The sequence below is a fragment of the Rhinolophus ferrumequinum genome, chromosome 18 (assembly GCF_004115265.2).
Source record: "Rhinolophus ferrumequinum isolate MPI-CBG mRhiFer1 chromosome 18, mRhiFer1_v1.p, whole genome shotgun sequence".
Taxonomy (NCBI): Eukaryota; Metazoa; Chordata; class Mammalia; order Chiroptera; family Rhinolophidae; genus Rhinolophus; species Rhinolophus ferrumequinum.
Window position 1 is genome coordinate 38,578,786 of NC_046301.1, and position 20,445 is coordinate 38,599,230.

Consider the following 20,445-nt stretch of genomic DNA (forward strand, 5'->3'; position numbering starts at 1 on the left):
AGAGCGTAGCTCTTAACAAGGTTGCCGGTTCAATTTCCATATGGGATGGTGGGCTGCGCCCCCTGCAACTAAAGATTGAAAATGGCAACTGGACTTGGAGCTGAGCTGTGCCCTCCACAACTAGATTGAAGGACAATGACTTCGAGCTGATTGGCCCTGGAGAAACACACTGTTCCCCAATATTCCCCAATAAAAAATTTAAAAAATAATAAAAAAGAAGACATAGGCCGAGTCTACAGGAGCTGAGCTGGGCTGTTGAGGACAGGACATTGTGGACATTACTCATTCATAGGGTCATCAGGAGTTAGAGCTGACTTAAAGGCACACAATGTCAGTAGTAATATCCCACTTTCTTCCTGATTCTATGAACGTGAATCTTCCCTCTTTTTCTCTAGATCAATCTAGCAAAAGATTTCTTAATTTTGCTAATTTTTCCGTAAAACCCACTTTGGTTTTCATTGATCTTCTGTGGGGTTTCTATTCCCTATTTTCTTCATGTCTGCTCTACTTTTTAAATTTCCTTTTTACTTTGCTTTGGGTTTGGTATCTCATCTTTTTATATCTGTTAAGTTGAACTGTTAAGTTAGTGATTTGATATCTTTATACTTTACTAGAATAGGCATAAATGACTATACATTGTTTTCTGTTTTGTTTTAGATGCAGACCACAAACTTGACACTTTGGGCATGATATAATGTCCCTCAATAGCTCTGGCAATATTTTTTTCAAGTCTGTTTTGCCAGATATTTGTATAATCTCTACAGGTTTCATGTGGGTGCTATTTACAGATGTATCGTTTCCCATGCTTTTAACTTTCAATGTATTTGTATCTTTGAATCTAAAATGTGCTTCCTGTATTCAGCATGTATGTAGATCATGGTTTGGTCTATTAATCTGGGGTGATGATCTCATCCTCCTGTTTGGATTATGTGATCCATTCACATTTAATATTATTGACTAATTGCAGTTACACCTGCCATTTTACTGTTTGTTTTCAACAGTTTCATGTTGTTTTTAGTTCTCTAGTCCTCTATATCTTTCTTTTGCATTAAGTGAAGATTTTTTAATGTAGGATTTTAATATTTAAATGACTTGTCCATTATACACTTAAACCTATTTTTTAGTGGTTGCTCAATGAACATATACTTCTTAATTTATTAGAATGAGCCTCAGAGTTATGCTAGCTTAATTACAGTGATATATGAAAACGGTACTCCTATCTATTCCCCTTAGCAAGTTTTGTGGTATTACTGTTATACAGATTATATCTGTTTATGGTATATAACCCAATTATATATTTTCTTCTACTTATTTACCATCTGTAGTCATTTCCTTAGCCCAATATAGTTTTGCTCCCACCCATTGTCCTTTGTGCTGTTAATGGCAAACATAGTGCAAATATATTACATTTCTCTATATCATAGTCCCAAAAGCACATTACATATATACATACTATTTTATACAATCCTTTTAACAACAGTTAAGAAAACAAAGGAGAAAATACGTATTGATTCTTTCTTTCATAATTACATAATCACTTATGCAGATGTTTTTGTTTCTTTATGTGGATATGAATTTCCATCTGGAGTCCCTTGCTTTCAGCCCAAAGAACTGTTTCAGTGATTCTTGTAAGGCAGGTGGCTATTGATATATTCTCTCAGTTTTTGTTGATCTGGAAAGCTCTTGATTTCACCTTCATTTTTTACAAGGTAGTTTTGGTGAATATAGAATTGTGGACGGACAGGGGTTTTTTTTGCCATAGTGCACTTTGAATATGTTATCCCTCTGTCTTCTGACCTCCCCCTCCCCCCCTTTTTTTTTTTGCTGAGATGTCACCTGTTAATTTTACTGCACTTTCCTTGTAGAAGTCAAGTCATTTTCCAACTGCTGTTTTTTCCCCACTTTATGGCTCCTACTTTCCTATCTCTTTGTAGGTCTCATCTTTTGTTAAAAACTAGACATTTTAGGTAATATATTTAGCAACTCTGGGTACTGGACCCCTTCCTGCTGGGGCTTTTTATTGTAATTTGCTTATTTATTTGTTCCGTGACTGACTGGATTATTTTAGTGACGTCCGTTTCCCTCTGTGCTGAGAAACGGGAGCTGGTGTATTAAATTCAGAGCAGCCAGATAATGACCTGCTAACTGAAGCCACACGGGGGCAGCAGGTGCTCCCTTAGTGTTGTGGTCCCACTTTGAGGCAGTGAAACTTCCAGGGTCGTTTTGATTAAAGGCGCAGTTTCAATACACCCATACAAAGTAGAGTCACAAGATTTATTACTTATAGGTCCGAGAAGTGTGTGTGGGTGGGGGGGAGCGATTTGAGGCGGTGTAAGGGCAGTCTTCTGTCCCAGGTCACTAGTGAACAGGGGAGCGTACACCTATTAATTATAAGCGGGTTGGGGTAGACGTCACTAACTTTTCACAGGTTACTCTAAGTGCTTATTTTAAAAGGTACCCTGGGAGAAGCAAAGCAGGAATTTGGGGTGGGCACTTAGGAAATTGGGGTGGGCACTGCAGGATCCGTCTTGGGAAGAGTTGAAGAACTGGGAAGAAGGACTAAGTCCCACTGGGCCTTTCTTGCAGCCCTTTCTTAACTGAGAAAATGCTCTCTAGGGTTGCATCTTCCTCATCTCATGCACATAAGGAAGAGTGAAGTGGGAGAGCTCCAGGTCTGTTTTTGGGTTTAAATCAGACTCCTCAGACAGACCTCTGGACGTAATGTGGTTCTGAAACATAAAAGCATATCCCAGTTTTCCCCGAGTGGAATCGAACTAATTCATGGACATTAGCATTATGTCTTTCCACAGCAGTCCTGGGACCATTTCCAGCTGTATTTTCCCAGCTCAAGTCTACCCTTTGCCTGGCTGCTGGCAAACATGTTTAAAAATCCACCCCTGTCCTACTCCAGTAAATTTCTCTGTGGCCCACCTGCGAGCTGTGACCTGAGAGGGTAGGAAAAGCAGTGGCAGAACCCCGTCATGGGCACAGGCCCCTCAGTTTCCACAACCCAGCTATCTCATAATTACCTTCTCTACTTGCAAAAAACTATTCTCAGCCTGGTGTTAAACACATTAGAGCAGCAACTGCTTGCAACAAACAGTCTTTCTGGAAATGGAGCGTCTCAAAGACCCTGAACTGATGATCCAATGTACCAAACTTTCCATGTTTTCCTTGGGTCATGAAAGGAGGACCCCTTAGGTTACTTCACCACAGAGGACTCCTCATTGAACAGATTTTGGTACCCACAGGATAGAGCCAAAAATGGGACTTCTGGTGTATCCCACCTATAGGAGGGAGGGTGTTTCCCAGTCCTCTGATGGATACATTCATCCTGGAGAAAATCACCAATTTTTCTAGACACATTGGCCACTGGGGAAGTCCTTTGAGATCACATGTGTGACCAGGAGAATTCATATACTTATGGACAGTGTGCCACCAAGACACCTAATGGACTCCAGTAGAGAGGTGCTACATTCTGTCCCCAGATCAAACAAGCCATGTGGACAAAAGGTGCGCACAAGCATCAGCTCAGTTAGTCAAATTCTGGCACTCACGCTAGCAGTACAGGATGCCCTGGCCAAGAGTCAACATCTTCTGCACTTTCTTCAGATCCTTTGGCCACTGTCAGTGATCTCGCTGTCTGGTCACACCAGAGGCAACAGGAACTTTTCATCCAAGGTTGTCCCTTTGGGATAAATGAGTCTCTGATTATGTTGCTCAGAATTACCCAAATACGAAGTATTATTCCTAACTCTTCACATATTAAACTTTAATCTTCAGAGGCTCATTTCAACCCTCAGAGTGATACATTGATTCTAATTTCTGAGACTCATGCTGAAACCTTATGGTATTAACCTTGACCTTTTAAGCCCACGTAATATAAAATCATTGAGGAGCCTCTGCCCTAAAGGTCTAGGCAGAAGCAAAGGAATTCCCTCCTCCTTTCCCATGGCTAATTTAGTGACTGGCCAGTGCTCTGATATAAGAAAACACACCTCCAGTAATACAATCAATTGACTTAATTCCCAGGATGAAGCAGGCATCCCTATAGCTGATTTCAATACATTTTATAGGGCTCCTTACCCCCTCTGTGTGCTATTCACTATGATCAGACCATGTTAGATACTCACATAGACATATTACTTATCCTCTCTGAAACCAAAATGCAGGATGCCCCATGACATTATGACGTGAACAGCTCATTTCTCCAAACATACAACACTGGGCTCTTCACAAAGCATGTAATGGAACTTATATCTCTTTCAGGACCTCAGCCTGTAGCCCTATTAGAAGCCAGAATGGACTGCTTAAACAAATCTTGCTACCTTCTAAATGGGTCTTTGGTCTTTCAAGACATAGATTCCACCCCCAGTCTTTAGGGCCCAGTTCTCTGTGCTGATGGCACTTTGTAGGTAGAAGCTGTTCTCATTTCTGTCAAAATGGCCACTCTCCCAGGTCTTTGGTTAAATGGAATCGTGTCCATGACCCACTATTCTTATGTCCAACTCCTGGGTCTTCCTCCTAACATCACCTGTAGTTGGTACCCTCGATACCAGTTTTCTATGTGCAGCACCCACCTTCAAAACACCCTGTGGCCCATCTCAACACAAATGTGGTGTTTTCCTACCAATTGCACTCACTGGTCACTGGCACTGCCATGATGTCATTCAACAAACTCACGTCATTAATGCCAGTCAAGAAATATCCAAACACTGAAAACCCATGCAGCAGACAGTTCATGTGTCAGAGGTTTTCTATGAAGGAAAACTCCCTGGCAGCTATGGTCACTGATGACCGCTTTGATTTGGAATATTTGTTGGCCAACAGGGAGCACTCAAAAGGGCCTGCTTTTGAGTAGGTAAACCATGTGGTTAAACCATGCAAGTGGGTAAACCATGCAAGGTGCCACCAATAACTCCACAGTGAGACAACTAATTACAAATGAACCACAAATTAAATAAAGTTAACAATAACAAACAATGACAGTAATAAAATAATTGAACGGACCTCTGGAACCCTACCGACGTATTTTCCCGGATCTCTCCAGCATTCTGGGATAGCTGGATTAAATTTTATTTGAGGTTTTTCCTACTGAATTGTAAATTGGTTTTGATTTTCACATGGCCTTTAAAATTCATATTCAAACAATTGAATATTCAAATTCATTTAAATAAGATGGGACATCGTTCTGTCAACAAACGTCAGGACTGAACTTAAATGAAGACATTGACTCTGTTTTGATATTTGACTGTTAATGAGATTTAGATACCTGCTCTCCTTGATGGGTCCATGATGGGTAACTAAATTAAGATGTTGACACATGCCCCAGATTTAGGTAGAAACCCCAAATATGTCCTCATTACAGGGTAAAAGCAAGGAGTTTTCAAGAGGCAAACTACTTGAGTTATTTATAAAAATTTCCTATTGGTGCTAACAAGCTTAAGCTAGTCTTGGCTATACATGCTTGGTTACTGATTCTATCTCTAGACAGAAATCTGTACTCCTCAGTCTTTATGATTAGGATGTTTGTTCACTGTGGTTCAGCCCAGTTCAAAAGTTCAAGGAACAAGATGTACAAAGCAGTTCCTTTGAAATGGAAAATCTGGCTCCATTTAAAAATACTTCTTTTATGTTAACGTTCTCATTTCCCCCTTTTTATCTACATCTTTCTTCAAGATCAACCACTGGGGTTGTTTGTGATCCGTCATTGTCAGGCCAGCCCATTCCCAAATGTATCATATCCCATATAGGAGGGAAAGTGGTTTCCTTGGGAGCCTTTAGGCCACATTTGAGCAAGAAGAGCACCAAAATGGAGGAATGTTTGTCATCAAGGCCTATGAAATAAACAAAGGTTAGCAAAGTTCAGCATAGGTATTCCAATCATTTTCTGTGTTATCTTTTATTATCCATGTGAGGTCCCATAAGTATTAGAATCAATTCAAAATTTTAGGCTACCATTATTTGCACAGAGTTATCATAGCACTGTGGAAGTCAGTAGAAGCAGAGTTTAATGATAACCATTATTCCTAAATTTACAAGCAGGTCACTAATTCCAAAATCTGGAATAGTTCTAAACCGTGAGGCTATACCTGAGGGTAGCCAACTACACAGGTCAAAAGACCAGAAGCTTTCAGAGGCCTCTGTTGTAACCAGTGGGCCTGGTCTTTGATTTTGTGTAATTGTGTTTCAGTTAATCCTGAAGAATTTATGAAGTACAGCAGGTGGTTTTAGCGATGGCACAGACACCACCTTTTTATGCTCTGCTAATTTATTGTCAAGAACAATTCTGTTATCTAAAACAACCTGAGCAAGTGAATTTTAAGATTTTCCTTGAGCAGCTATTGCTTTGGTTGTAGATTTCAGCAATCTTTCCTAAAGTTCTAGACAAATTTCTGACTATATATTTATTTGTGCCAATACCCTACCATAGAAATAAAATGCTCAAAAATCTCATTTCTTCATTTTCGGAAACACCATCAGGCAATTGTAATCTGTGATGTAAATTGAAGGGTGATATCCAATGTTGAGCCTCTGAAATAGGCATAACCAATAATCTAACTGCTCAATACCTTCCAAGTTGATAAGGATTTAAGCAATGTGTCCCCCATAGATTTGTCTGCCAAGTACAAGTAAAAATAAATCCTAATGGGGCACAGATAATGGAGTTATGCTAACAATAATTGAGTGAACCAAAGATCTGAAGGATCTGGACAGTTAAGTTTATCTGTGGGTGCAGTAAAATCGTATTGGCATCAGAAGGAAAAGTTGCATAGAACAACTGTTGAAACCTGGGATTCCTGGCAGGCTTACCGTTCCATGTAACAAATGTTACCTCTTAAATTTCTGGACGTTTGATTGATTAGGCAAGGAGCTGTAGAAAGTCCTAGAGAAGTCTCACTACTCTGATAGTTCAACAGTACAATTAGTACACAGGAGGAATGGCAGAGAAATTGAGACTTAAATGTTCTAAAGGATCTCTAGGTTCCTGTACAGAGAGAGGTTTCAGATGCAAATCCAACAGTTTGTCAAAATTCCTCCGTATGCAAGGGATTGGGCTATGCAGACTAGGCAGTTGTCCTTCTAGGAGAAACTAAGAAGAAAGAGAAAACTATTGTAGCAGGTGTTTTGCCTCCCATATTAATACCTTTTATATGCCTCATTTGCGTGATAGAAAGGGATTGATCAAAATATATGCAAAAAGAAAATAAGTCTAATAACTAGTATTGTAGCTGCAATGTATTCTGCAAAGGAAAAATTCTTGGGGTTCATTCCAAAACCCCCAATTAATAAGGTGTACACGTTTCAATAGGACAATTAGCATGAGAAAGGCAATAAGAATAATATTCCAAAAATATCCTAAAAGGCAGGCATCTAAATTTCAGTACCAACACACAATGCAAAAGAGTTTTGCAATTCAGGCTTATAGGCACATAAGAGTTTCCAGGTTAATTAACACATCTATCACTTCACAGTATTATTGAGAGAGAGAGACAGAGAGAGATAGATAGATAGAGAGAGAGAGAGAGAGAGAGAGATATCAGAATGCTTAAGAATACTCTCTCAGCAAATGTCAATTATACAACTCAGTATATGTATATCAAATCATCACATTGTACATTGTAATCTTTAAAACAATTGTATTAGTCAATTATACATCAATTAAGTTTGGGAGAGTCTCCAGGTGCATCTCAAATTTACATAATGATTATTAAAAATAATAGAAATTCAAGTACCTTAGGGATATCATAGCCATTTCCATTTCAAAGTTCTCTAGGGACACAGGCAAAAACTGATCTAAATTAAATTTCCTTCTAATGTAAAATGTACACTTGAGAATGTAATGAACACAGCTCACACCCTCTGGTTAGACTGAGAAGAGTCCCAATGCCCAGGCTGAGGCTGCGGGTTCAAACTTCACACCAGAGCCAAGTGCTCTGGGATTCTCTCTCTTAAGGACCAAGTGACTGGGGGTGGGGAAGGGATGAGGGAAGCCTCATTGCTGTCAAGGATCAAAGTTTGAAATGAAACCAAAGTTTGAAATGTTACAGATGGTGAGGTCACATTGTCTGTGTTTCCAAACAAGGGTCACAGTTCCATGAGTGGCCTGACAGCCTTGCACCAAGCCCTTGACCCCTAGAGGACATAAGACCCTCTTGTTCTGTCGCCCAAGCAGAAATGAATAAAACTAGAAATAAATGATAAAGATTTATTCAAGGGTCTTACAGTTTGCAAACTGGAAACACAGCTAGGCAAAATCCCAGGAGATTCTTTTAAAAAAAGAAATAAAAGTTAAGAGTTCTTAGAGTAAAGTCACATCCTGGGGAAAACTCAGTCCTGCATTTGTAGCCCTAGGATTGGTTATCAGTGAGATGTCAGGCGGTCTGGATGATGATTGCCAGGTGGGCTGAAGGATAGACGCCAGGAGGTCTGGTGACGTCCTGCATCCTTTAGGGGATAGTCCGAGGGTTATCTGCCAGTAAATAAATGTCCGGGTATTGACACAGGGCTGGGAATTTCAAAAGTTTAAGTTCCCAGACTAGTTAAGACAAGAAAAAGAATCCTTTCCTGAATGCCTCGACCTTCTTAATGTTAATAATTTAGCAGCTTTCTTGAAATGACTCCAATTTGTGTTTTCCCTGTCTTCACTCTTTTTCCTCAGTTCCAATCAGTCCTGGCCTGGTCCACCCTCTGGTTCATGATTGGTCCATCTGGAAACTGAATCAGTCATTCCCTGTGCACACCGGTGCCCGGGCCTTCACAAAGAGCTGGGGGAAAACAGCACAGGGAGCCCCAGGCAAGGAAAAACTTCTGTTTAAAGTCAAATGTGCCAGGCTGGGTCAGGTTCCCGCCCACCAGCCCAGGCTGGTTCTTCAGAGCTACACGTCCTCCCACCCGATGTCATTCACACAGGACCTTTGCAAATTGTCCAATCAGGGAGTCGCTGGGGCAGGTGGGTGGGGCGATGCACTGCGGAGGAGTGGACATCCCTACCTTATCTGGCCTTTCTGGGGATGCCTGCTGCTTGCCGGTAACGGTCCCTGGCTGCTCTGTCGTTCTCAGCCTTTGTCGCACTGATATCTGCACTAGTCGTGGGAGTCTAGGCAGGACTAAGGGAGACACAGGAAACCTAGAAATGGTGAGTGTTCGGGCCGGGTGCGGAGACCGGACGAGGGGTGGTGGAACCAGCTGTCTCCGCGGGACCCGGTCTCCCCGTGGTCAGCTCTGGAACCTGCGGACCTCAGCCTCCTCTCGCAGGAACCGTAGGGCTGGGCTGGCTGCCGGGACCGGGGCGTCCCGTCCCATCACTGCGCGCGGCTTCATCTTCCCCAGATTATGCGGTGACCAAGGGGAGGGTCATAGGGGACAATCGTGACTCGGTCTCTGGGATTCGTATGTGGGAGAAGCTGAGGTCTGTGGGGTCCCCAGCCCATTTTTGTCTCCTCAGAGGACCCGCTTTCTCCTGAGTTTTCTAAATGTTTAGGGAGCGGTGTCTCAAATCCACCACCTGTCCCTCTTCCTGGGACTGGCAACAAGTCCCTAAATTTCCAGATTCTCTAATCCCCAAGCCAAGAGGAGGACCTCTCCGATTCACGGCATCATTATCATCTATTTGCCCTACGGGATGCATTTCAAACACACCCCGTATTTTAACTTTTTATGCTTTTCCCACAGCGCCACGAATGATTCTTTTGTAGAGATTTGTTTGTTGAGGATATTTTACATGAGAGGAAAGCAGGGAATACGAATGATTCTTTTGTAGAGATTTGTTTGTTGAGGATATTTTACATGAGAGGAAAGCAGGGAATAACCACCTGGAAGATGTTATATGAAATCCCGTTCCTCTCCCCCAGGACCTGTCCTGGGCACAGACATCCTATGGGATGTCCTTTGGGTGGAGGTTCATCTTGTCCTTTTCCTTGATGCTGCGTCTTGTCAGCATTGCCCCTCCTTTGGTGTCACCTTGATTTCTTCACTTATTTAAAGTCTCCGTTTTTTAACGGGTAAAATATGTTTAACCACTAGAGTTTGAAGACGGTAAAATAGTTCCAAACATGTCAGAAAGAGGTGAACTTTAGAACAAATGAAATATTCCAAGATTACATTCCATTTGTATAGAATTCATCTTTCACACTTCCCCGAGCATGTGTATTAAGTTTCTGAGGTCTGTTCTTTACCTTTGAGTGCTTTCAAATGAAATTCTAGGTCTTGGAATTGCTGAGTAGAAGTGTTCCAGTATGATTAATTATTTACAAACCAAGTTCTGCCTTGGAAATAATAATTAACTGACATCCATTTTCTGAAAGGAATAGGTATTTGGGGTTTTTAGTTGAACTAGTAAAAGTGCCTAACAATTTTCTTCCTTTCCACATAAATGCTAGTTTTAAATCATTTTGATGGATTGTTGAAACACTGGCTTTGTGTCATTTAGAAAATCAACTGTGGTCTAAAGCAGCTCCAATGAGATTAGAAGCCTGTGGTCAGCGACCCAGGCTAAGGCCCCTTGAAGTACTTGAAGGCCCAGTGGTTCTTCCTGGGGAGCCTCCCCTGCAGGTGTCCTACCTGCTCACACCCATGGTGAAAGGAGTCTTTACCCTGAGAAGCTGCAGCCCTGGAGAGCTGGGTGCACATGCACCTGGCAGGGGCTGGGGGTGGGGCGGGGAGAGACACTCTTTCTGAGGTTGTGGTTTCCTTAGGCTGACATTTTTTGACAATTTATTTGAATTTTGTATCCATGATATATGTGCACTCAGAGTGTATTCGTGTACATTGAGAAAGTCTGTAAAGATCAGGAGTTCTGTCTTGTGGACAAAGGGTTTATGAATTGGGGAGTTCATTTGGATCAGAACCTTAATCAGTCTGAGAGTTTCCTCACTGTGAGAATGGAAGCCTCGGGGAGGGAGCACTTCCATGCTTATAGGAGGGGGGAGAGTGTGTTTGGAGTTCCCAGAGTTCATTCCTAAGGCTGCTCAGGTGTCCTCCTCTTCCTTCCCCAGGGACTGACCCACTGTTTCAGCGGGGAGTATCTAGACCCCAAGGTTGGGAACGTGTTCAACTTTCTGAGTGTGAGTTTCCTTCTGAACTGTAGGGAAGCAGTCTGGTTATGTTTTCATTCCAATATATGTGTTTTTTCCCCATTGAATTCCTTTCTCCCTTGAATTTTGCAGCCTTTTACTTCTAGTTTCCATTAGCACTTGGTCTTTAATATGTAAGTTGATTAAGAGGTAAGGTATGAGTAAGGCAAGAAAGCTGTGGAATCAAATTGAATTTTGGTTTCATTTAGGCTGTAGAACCTCAAGATGTAAGATGGGTGTATTTAAGTTCCAAGGTGTATTTTCCATGTTTAGGTCAGTTTATGTATGTTCATGTCTCTAGAGAACTTCAATATCTAGAAAGCTATACTATTCCTAAGAAAATGATGACCTATTTTAAAACATGTGAGGAAAAAGCAATTGATTTTCTATTTTCATTGATATGAGGGAAACGCCTCAACATTGCTGTCTTTCAAATTTCTAATTCATTTCAAGGATAAATTGCAAGATGCATTATAATATGCTACTCAATTCTGAAAATATCCACAGGAGGAATATAGTGGAGGGACAAATTATTATACTGCCCCTTGTCCTTGTAGTTGGAAATGAATTTGTAAATGTTTGATGGTCTGCAGTTTTATATTCCTTAGTGCTTAAAGGATTAAAACTTGCAGTGGTTTTCCATCTAGAAAAATTAAAATTAAATTAATTTTAAGGAGCAAAAGTTAATTAAAAATAACGATTAAGCATAGAAAAATATGGTGTATATAAATTTCTCTATTTTGTATAAATAATGCATTAGAATGTTTTAAAAAATTACTAAGATAGAAAACTAACTTCAGAAGACTCCCTGCAGGCATATCTACTCCACTCCTGTGTTCTTATCCCACCCACACTCAAATAACCAGGTTTGATCATTTCTTGATCATCCTGTTAGTGTGTCTTTATGTAAAAACAAGCCAGTGCAAATACCTGTTTTTCTTACCTGTGTTTGTTCTTGTCATGAGTGGTCAGGGTCCAGGTATTTGATGTTGACTCCTGAAGACTTAAGCCCCACCCTTCCCACTCCCCCTCCTGCTTCTTACCTGTCAGGCTGATGAGAAGCCTGGAGGCTCCTGCACTGGGAGCTGCTGCTCCCTGGGGAGCCCTCCTGTGAGCTGTGCTGCCCTGCGCTGTATCGTGGACACACCCAGCCTGGGGTCTGTATACAGAGGACTCTGAGTTAACAGTTTAGGTAATTCCTCATCCTTTGGGAGCAGGAGTATGGGAATGGGACATGCCTTACAGTGGTCCTGGGTAGATGTCTTGGCTGGAACCGGTCTTTAGAGTGAAAGTGTGAGTGAGGTTGGGTTCGCACAAACATTAGAGGGATCTAAGGGTAGTTCAATGTTTATTGTACCCCGTGAATGAGGTGAGCCCATCAGGTACTCACTCCTTAAAGAGCAGATATTTCAGAGAGAAAGAGAAGAGACAGGGAAGCAGCCCAGAGCTGGTGGGCTGAGTCCACTCTCCTGATACCAGAGGGCTCCCCGGCTTCCTTCAGTGCCTCTGCTGCTGCTGCCCCTGCCTCTACTACAGCCCAGATCCTGACCCTCCAGGCTACTGGGGACAATACCGATGGCCTCACTGGGGCACAGCGAAGGATTAGTTCAAACATGACTTAAGCCCAGGGTCCTTAAATGCTACACAGCAGCCATTTCCATGGGGGAGGCCTGTAACCATCTTGTAACCCAGATGGTGCAGATTTGAGGCTCCCTGAGGGAAAAAAAAAAAAAGATAAATACCATGGTTGAGAGGACACCCACTCCCCCAAAGTTTATCCAGTGAACTAAAATACAAATCAAGGAAGGACACAAGAGAAGGTAGAAAAGGAAAATGTATCAAAAAGAGGTCCATACTTTGACCCAGTTGGAAATCCAAAATATACTAAAAGAATTTCAAAACAAAAAAAGATAAAAGGGCATTTAAAACATACGTTTTCTTTTGTTTTGTTTTGTTTTGTTTTTTTAAAGTTTATTGGGGTGACAATTGTTAGTAAAATTACATAGGTTTCAGGTGTACAATTCTGTATTACATCATTTATAAATTCCATTGTGTGTTCACCACCCAGAGTCAGTTCTCCTTCCATCACCATATATTTGATCCCCCTTACCCTCTGGTAACCACTAAACTATTGTCTGTGTGTATGAGTAAAATATACGTTTTGAATTGATGTTACCACCTCCTGAAATGCAGTAATTCACAAACGTTCATTTGGCTACTCAATAGTAAGTTAAGTTACAGTTATACCGGGGTTCTCAGTAAATTTAAGCAAGGATCCCCCATGATCTCAGGGGAATTAATGAATATAATAAAGAGGTCAGATTGGTATACTTTGCCTGAAGCATCAGCAATCTTTGCTTTTTCTTAGTCATAGCACCCATTGTCCTAAAATATCCCACTGTGAGTAGGACAGCTCTGAACCAGTGATTCGTGATTTTAAATTAAGTCTTCATTACTTCCTAATTGGACTCACAAAATGGGGTTTGGTTTCATGGTTTGTACCCCTTAGTAAAATTAGTTAATATGGCCCAGTGTTAAATAAATGGGGCCTTCACGGATTGAAAACTGTTATAAGAAAACTTTTAGGAAGAAATGATTCTCCCCAGTGCTTCTCCTTTGAAGAGCTGATTTGGGCTGGTTCTTAAACGTGGAAAGAGTGAGTGACACCTCGCACTGGATTTGTTGGGTGATCTGTCCTGTCAGCACTGTCCCTCCTGTGTTTGTCAATTTGAAAAGATTTACTCACTTATTTGAGCCTCAGTTTTTCAAATATTTAAAAATTATATAAATAAAAGAGCTTGAAAGAGGCAAGAAATAGGTGAATTTCAGAAAATAAGAAAATAGTGTTACATTGAATGTGTTGAAAATTATTGTTTTCTTTTTTTTCTGCCCTGAGTTTGTGTAATAATATTTCACACACAAAAAGAAAGGTCTGTTCTTTTTTTGTGTGGGGATAGGGTGCTTTTAAATGGAATTTCAGGGCTTAGAGTTGAATACCAGAATTGTTCAGGTATGATTGTTGAAAAAACAGTTTCTTGCCATGCAAATAACAATTAATATCATTATTTTCGGAAAGTAATAAGTATCTCAGGTTTTTCTTGTTAAACTAGAAAGAGGCCTTACAGTTTTCTTACTTGTTTTACACATAAACGTTGGGTTTGTGTGATTTTACTGCATTCTTCAAACACTGGGTTTGTGTCATTTAAAATATCCACGTGATCCAAAGCAGTGTGACTGGGAGCAGAAGCCTGTACTCAGTGACCCAGGCTAAGGCCCCTTGAGCTGCAAAGGGAAGTACTTGAAGGCCCAGTGGTTCTTCCTGGGGAGCCTCCCCTGCAGGCGTCCTACCTGCTCACACCCACCGTGGAGGGGCCTTTACACTGAGAGAAGCTGCAGCCCTGGAGAGATGGGGGTGCAGGTACCTGTGGGAGGGGGGAGTTGATGCCCCTTCTGAGGTTTCAGTTGTGGTTCCCCAGGCCTGTTTCTAGACATAGGTAGGAGTTTTGCGTCCGTAGTGCAGGGGCGCTCAGAGTGTAATTTGTGTACATAGAGAAAGTCGGTGAAAGGAGTTCTCTGTCCTGGGTTAGGGTTCATGAATTGGGAGTTCATTTGGGTCAGAACCTTACAGTGAATCCAGCTGAAAGTTTCCTCACTGTGAGATGAAGCCTGAGAGAGGGAGCGTTTCCATTATTCCCTGGGGAGAGGAGGGTGTGGGAGCTCCCAGAGTTCATTTCTGGGTCTGCTCAGGTGTCCCTCCCTCCTTCCCCAGGGACTGACCCACTCCAGGGGTTCTATCTCAACCTGGAGAGTCCAGAATGTGGAACCTGGAGAGTCCAGAAGTGGCTCTCCTTCTGTCCTGTGGGAAGCAGGCTGCTTATGTGAGCTGATTCCAGTACTTGTGTTTCTTTCCTTTGGATCCTTTACTGACTGAATAATGCAGCCCTTTGGCTCTGGTTTCCTTGGGCACTTTGTAATTTTATTCTTTGTGTAGGAAATAACATGTTTAGTTTCTTGGAATTAAAAATGTAAGTTGATTGAGAGAGTTGTTATTGGTAAGGCATGTAAATAGTGGAACTAAACAGAATTTTTGTTCCTCTCAGGCAAGAGAAACTCAAGATGTGAGATGAATGTATTTAAGCTCTCAGGTCCATTTTTCATTTTTACATCAGTGTTTGTATGTGCGTTTCCGTGGAGAAGTGAAATTTAAAAAGCTAAAGTAATTGAATTTTTATTTTAATTGAAATCAAAGCTTATGTGAATCTTTGAAAATCCTACTGTGTGTAGGGAGCTAAACCCAAATGCCTATTGCATTATAATATGGTACTTATTCTTAAAATATCTCCACGTGAGATAGAGGGAAGGACAAACTAGGGCATAAGTTGTTTTTTAGTTAGCAGGAGATTTGCAAATTTTTGTTTTGTATGGTTTACACTTTTGTAACTGTTTTTGTTTAAAGGAATTAAATCTTAGGATGGTTTCCTAAAAAAGTAAAACAAAGATCAGTAGATAGTAAAACATGGTGTGTGTAAATTTCTCTGTTTATTTTAAATAAATCTATAAGACCGCAAAGTCTAACTTAAGAGGACTCACTGCCTACATATCCTGGTCCCTCCGGTGCTTTAGTCCAGCAACCCCACGTACACAGCTTTGGTCATTTCTTGAGCCTCCTCTTACTCTTTCTTTACATAACAACGAGCCATTGCGAATGCCTGTTTTTCTTACCCATGTTTGTCCTGGTAATGAGTAGTCAGACTCTGAATTGTTTGATATTTGCTGTGGCTTAAGCCTCCTCCTCTCTCTTCCCTTGTGTCCCCACCTGGACAGGCTGAGGACAAAGTCTGGGGCTCCCTCCTTTGTCATTGTCACATTCCACCACACAAGCCCCTACCTGTGAGCAGGACTCTTGCCCTGGCCCGCCCCTGACAAGGATTCTTTGCTGGAACTTTAGTCAGCCTCTGAGCCTCCTCCCAGGCCTACCTGTGCACGTGCTTGTAAAATCCAGTTTTAGCAGGAACGCTGAAGCCAGGTGAACCAGAATCCCCACCCTCTATCTCATCCCCTTCCATATCTGATCAGGTTCCCCCTCCTGCACCATCTGGCGATGTCTGCAGTAAGAATCCTGTTAGGTCGGTTTAGCAGGAACCCCTAAGCCCCGGATTTTTCTCTTATTTATTTTCCATGCACTGACCCCCACCTGCTCTCTGGCTGTGAATTCCCACTTGTCCTTGCTGTACTCAGAGGGGAGCCCAATCTCATTTCTCCCCATTGGGAAAGCCCTCCACATGGTCTCTATACTTATCACAGTGCTTCTGATAAAACCTGCCTTACCGTCTTTGACAAGTGGCACTGAATATTTTTTCTGTAACACCCCCAGTCACAATAAAATTCCAGGCCAGGCTCCTTCCTTGCTTTCTCAAGCCATTTCACAGCTGCCCTCCCCAGATACCTCAAACATGTAAGTTATAGACCTTCTCCTACCCTCTATTTGTGTATGTGTGGGAGACACACGAGTATCAGTCTCAACACGAGAACCACCCCTCTGCAAGTGACCATAACACTTGGCACTGTGAGCAGCATGTCTCAACGTGACCACCCCATGGGTCTGTCTTCTCTTGCTCTGACTTGCTCACCTGCTCTGCTGCCTGATGGTGGCCGCACTGTGGGCTGCTGGGTGCTGGGGAGCTGGTGCTGTGAGCTGTGCTGCCCCGTGGGGCAGTGTTGACCCCACCCAACCCCAGTGCTATGTGCAGTCCACCAGAGTGGGCAGTTTCGAGAGTTTCCAGGCATTTGGGAGCAGGCGTATGGGATTGGGGCCCTCCCTAAAGTCCTGGGTCGATATCTTTGCCCAGATTTCTCTGTGTGTTAGAGTGAAGCTGTGACAGAGGCTGGGTTGGCCCCGACCTACCCGGGGATGGGGTGGGAGAGTGAGACTACACCCTGTGTGGGAGGTGGGCCCATGGGGCAGTTATGCCTAGAAGGCAGTTATTTAAAAAGAGAAGGGGAGGGATGAAGAAAGCCAATAAGTGGCCGGCTGATCCACATCATACCAGAGGGCTCCCCAGGACCCCTCAGTGCCTCAGCTGCTGCTGCCCCTGCCTCTACTGCAGCCCAGATCCTGCCCCTCGGGGTTAAGGGGACAACACCCACGGCCCCACAGGGGCACAGCCAAGGGATTAGTTCAAACCAGTTTCAGTTTGGGATGCTTACATTTTATAAAGCAACCAGTTATCCTGGGGAGGCGTCCAACCTGATATCACCAATTTGAGGTCCTCTGGAGGAAAAGAGTACATAAATCCCAGGGTACAGAGGACACCTTCTTCCAAGAAGTATATAAAGTGACCAAGAGAAAAAGCAAAAACTGAAAAACAGGGAAGGACAGGAGGGAGGGAGCAAAAGAAAAATAAACTAAAACTAAGATGTACACTTTTACCAATTAGAAATCCACAATGTACTAAAAGAGTTCACACAAGAAAATAAATAAATAAATGAAAGGTCGCTGCCGGCTTTTGGGGCCTCTAAAACACAGGTTCTGCATTAATTTTGCCATCTGCTGTAATGCACTAATTCCCAAACCTTCATGCAAGTCATCAACAATGGAACTCAAATTGCAGTTATACCCGGGATCCCACTAAATTTAAGCACGTTACCTCAATAATCTTAGAGGAGTTTCTGAATATAACATAAGGGATAAGTAGGTATGTTCCTTCTTAGCCATCAGAATTATGGTCTTGCCTAAATTTCCCATAGTCAGAGCAACCATTGTCCTAAAATATCCCACACTGAGCAGAGAAGCTCTGAACCAATGATTTGTAAGTTAAAATTATATTAAGTCTTTGCCATTTCCTAATTGGCTTCACCAAAAGGGACCCCAGAGATCTTACCCCCCATTTAAATTACTTAGAATGGCCCTATGTAAAGTAAACGGCCTGGAAGGATTAAAACTCTTACAAGAAACCTATTTAGAAAGCAGTGATTATTTATAGTGTTTCTCCTTTAATACTTTGATTTGTCCTGACCTTAAACGTGGAAAGAATGAGGGACACCTCACACTGGATTACCGCAACCTCAGGGCTGTGGTCGCACCAAATAAGCCCCGATTTCTAGTCTCCAACATTATGGAAATTACTGCCTCCATCCACTCAGCTACTGGTAAATATTTTGCGCCCAGAGATTTGGTTAATTCTGGTCTGTTCAGTGCCTATGTCAACAGCCTCTCAGCTGCAGTTGGCCTTCACCTCTGAAGGGACATGACACACCTTTACCTGGTTCCCCTCAGGGGGTGTCGACATCGTTGCCAGCACACACAGTCTCTGCAGGCAGGATCTGACCTGCATCCAGGAGCCACAGGTATGACATTACATTAAGGACATTCTCCTCTAAAGATGGTCATTTGACATTCTGTTAAGTACAGAATATTGTGGGCATATGTCAAACGGGCTATTTTTCTGTCCCTCTTTCCAACTTTTTAGACAGTGGTTTACCCTGTGATCTGAATTCTTTGATAGCTCTGCAAAGAGTTGTTGATTTTAAGTGTGTTTGCTTTTTTTGGATGAGGATGAGAATGTCACCTTCTAACGCCAGAAAGGAAACCAGAGGTCTCTGACTCCATGTTTTAACATTGCCTTCTGGTGTGTTGGAAAAACCCAGTAATCTTCCTGAGTAGGGAAAAACCCAAGTCTTCCCTCCTATGTGTCTCCTTTACTTTTACCCAGCATACTTCACTTCTCACACTTCTGGTCACCAAATGTGTGAGGGTTTTTCACCACAACAGGCAATTTCTCTGTGACACCAGCTGGGTGTTCTATAGCTTAACTCATAACACTATATATCTGGAGATAATGTCATATCCCCCTGATTATGACATTATGCTCAGTCCCACAAGACTGTTCCCATCCCACTTCTGACGCCAATCGCAGGTAGCAGGTCCCCAAGGGTTCATTTAAGTTCTGTCCAACCTGTATACAAATCAGAGGTTCCCACCCTCCTCCTTGGGTTCTGTTAATTTGCTAGAGCGGCTCATAGGGCTCAGGAAACACAATTACGTTTATCAGTTTATTAGAGCATATGATAAAGGATACTGATGAACAGCCAGATAAAGAGATACACCAAGCAAGGTCTGGTGAGCTCTCTGCGGAGTTGGGGTGCATCACCCAGTCTGTGGATGTCCTGGTTCCTTATTTTTCATACCTTTTCCATCTACTATTTTTCACCAAGCAGTGTTCTTTCCGTTTTGCCTCCTTTGACCTTCCAAGGAATGAGTATTAACAGAGTACCTTGAAAAGGTTTTCTGGTGGTTACTTTCCCTCATTTGTTTCACACATGCTGTCAGCTGAGGCTTCGGACCTGGTCTAGGATTTGGGGTCAAACTTCCACCAGAGCCAAGTGCCCCTGAGACCGCAGGATTCTTCTATAAAAAGTACCAGATGAGTGGGAGTTGGGGAGGGAAGGGTGACATCTCCCCGCTGGAACGGGTCAAAAATCAAAATGGAGCCAGATTCATCATTACCTATGGTGAGGTCACTTGTAAGTGTCTGTGTTTGTGAAGAAGGGTCACAGTTCCGTGCTTGGCGGCCTTATGGTTAAACGCAGTGTCTTTGGAGAGGACGGGTTCAGAGCCATTGCCAAGACAACGTTGGCTCAAAGAAGTGACCTCTGGCCTGCTGTCACTCAGGCCTTGCGATCTGTCCAATCAGGGGGGTCGCAGATAACAGGCATTGTGCTACGTGGATGAGGGCATGGGCGGAGTGTTCGTCGCTGCTAGTTGCTGCTCACTCCGCCGCCTCCAGATCAGCTCTAGTTGCCCTCGAAGGCCACAAGTGACACTCCCACATTGCCTGTAGCTGTGATCTGCACTGGCCATGGCTGTGGTAGGGTGGACGACCAGGTACTCCCCCACCCCCCAAACTGAGAAATGGCTTGTGTGCTGGGCGAGTATCAGGGGAAGGGGTGGAGGACTGGTCTGAACCAGTGGAGAGAGGATCAGGGCATTCCCCACGGCCACTCCGAGTCCGTGGGTGGCGCTGCACGCAGCGACCCAGCGTCCTCTGTTCATCTGCGTCTCCCCCAGAATATGCGGTGATCACGGGAAGTGTCATCAGGGGACAAATGTGACTTGGTCTGTGTGTGGAAGAATGTGGTGTGGGGGGTGGAGCGGGGGGTCTCCTGGCCCTCCTTTCTCCCCAGAGCATCTGTTTTTTCTTGACTTTTCCAAATTTTTCGAAGCAGGGTCTCAAATGCACGACCCTGTCGCCCCAGCCTAACTCCTTCTAGGGCTGGAAATAATGGCTAAATTTCTAAAACTTTTCCTGCATTCGTAAATGCCATCTTACCCTCTCTAGTTCATAGCATCCACGGTGAATTTCAAACTCTT

The 20,445-nt window shown here is 42.9% G+C and overlaps 1 protein-coding gene across 1 annotated transcript in view; it reads left to right on the forward strand.

Moving 5' to 3' along the window:
- Nucleotides 1–9,021: 9,021 nt before the first annotated feature.
- LOC117037429 (zinc finger protein 709-like) overlaps nt 9,022–20,445 on the forward strand; it is a 46,390-nt gene continuing 34,966 nt past the window's right edge. Inside the window, exon 1 of the mRNA XM_033133404.1 lies at nt 9,022–9,139. Coding sequence (XP_032989295.1) covers nt 9,137–9,139 — 3 coding nt within the window. The 5' untranslated portion in view covers nt 9,022–9,136. The remainder of the gene's footprint in view (nt 9,140–20,445) is intronic.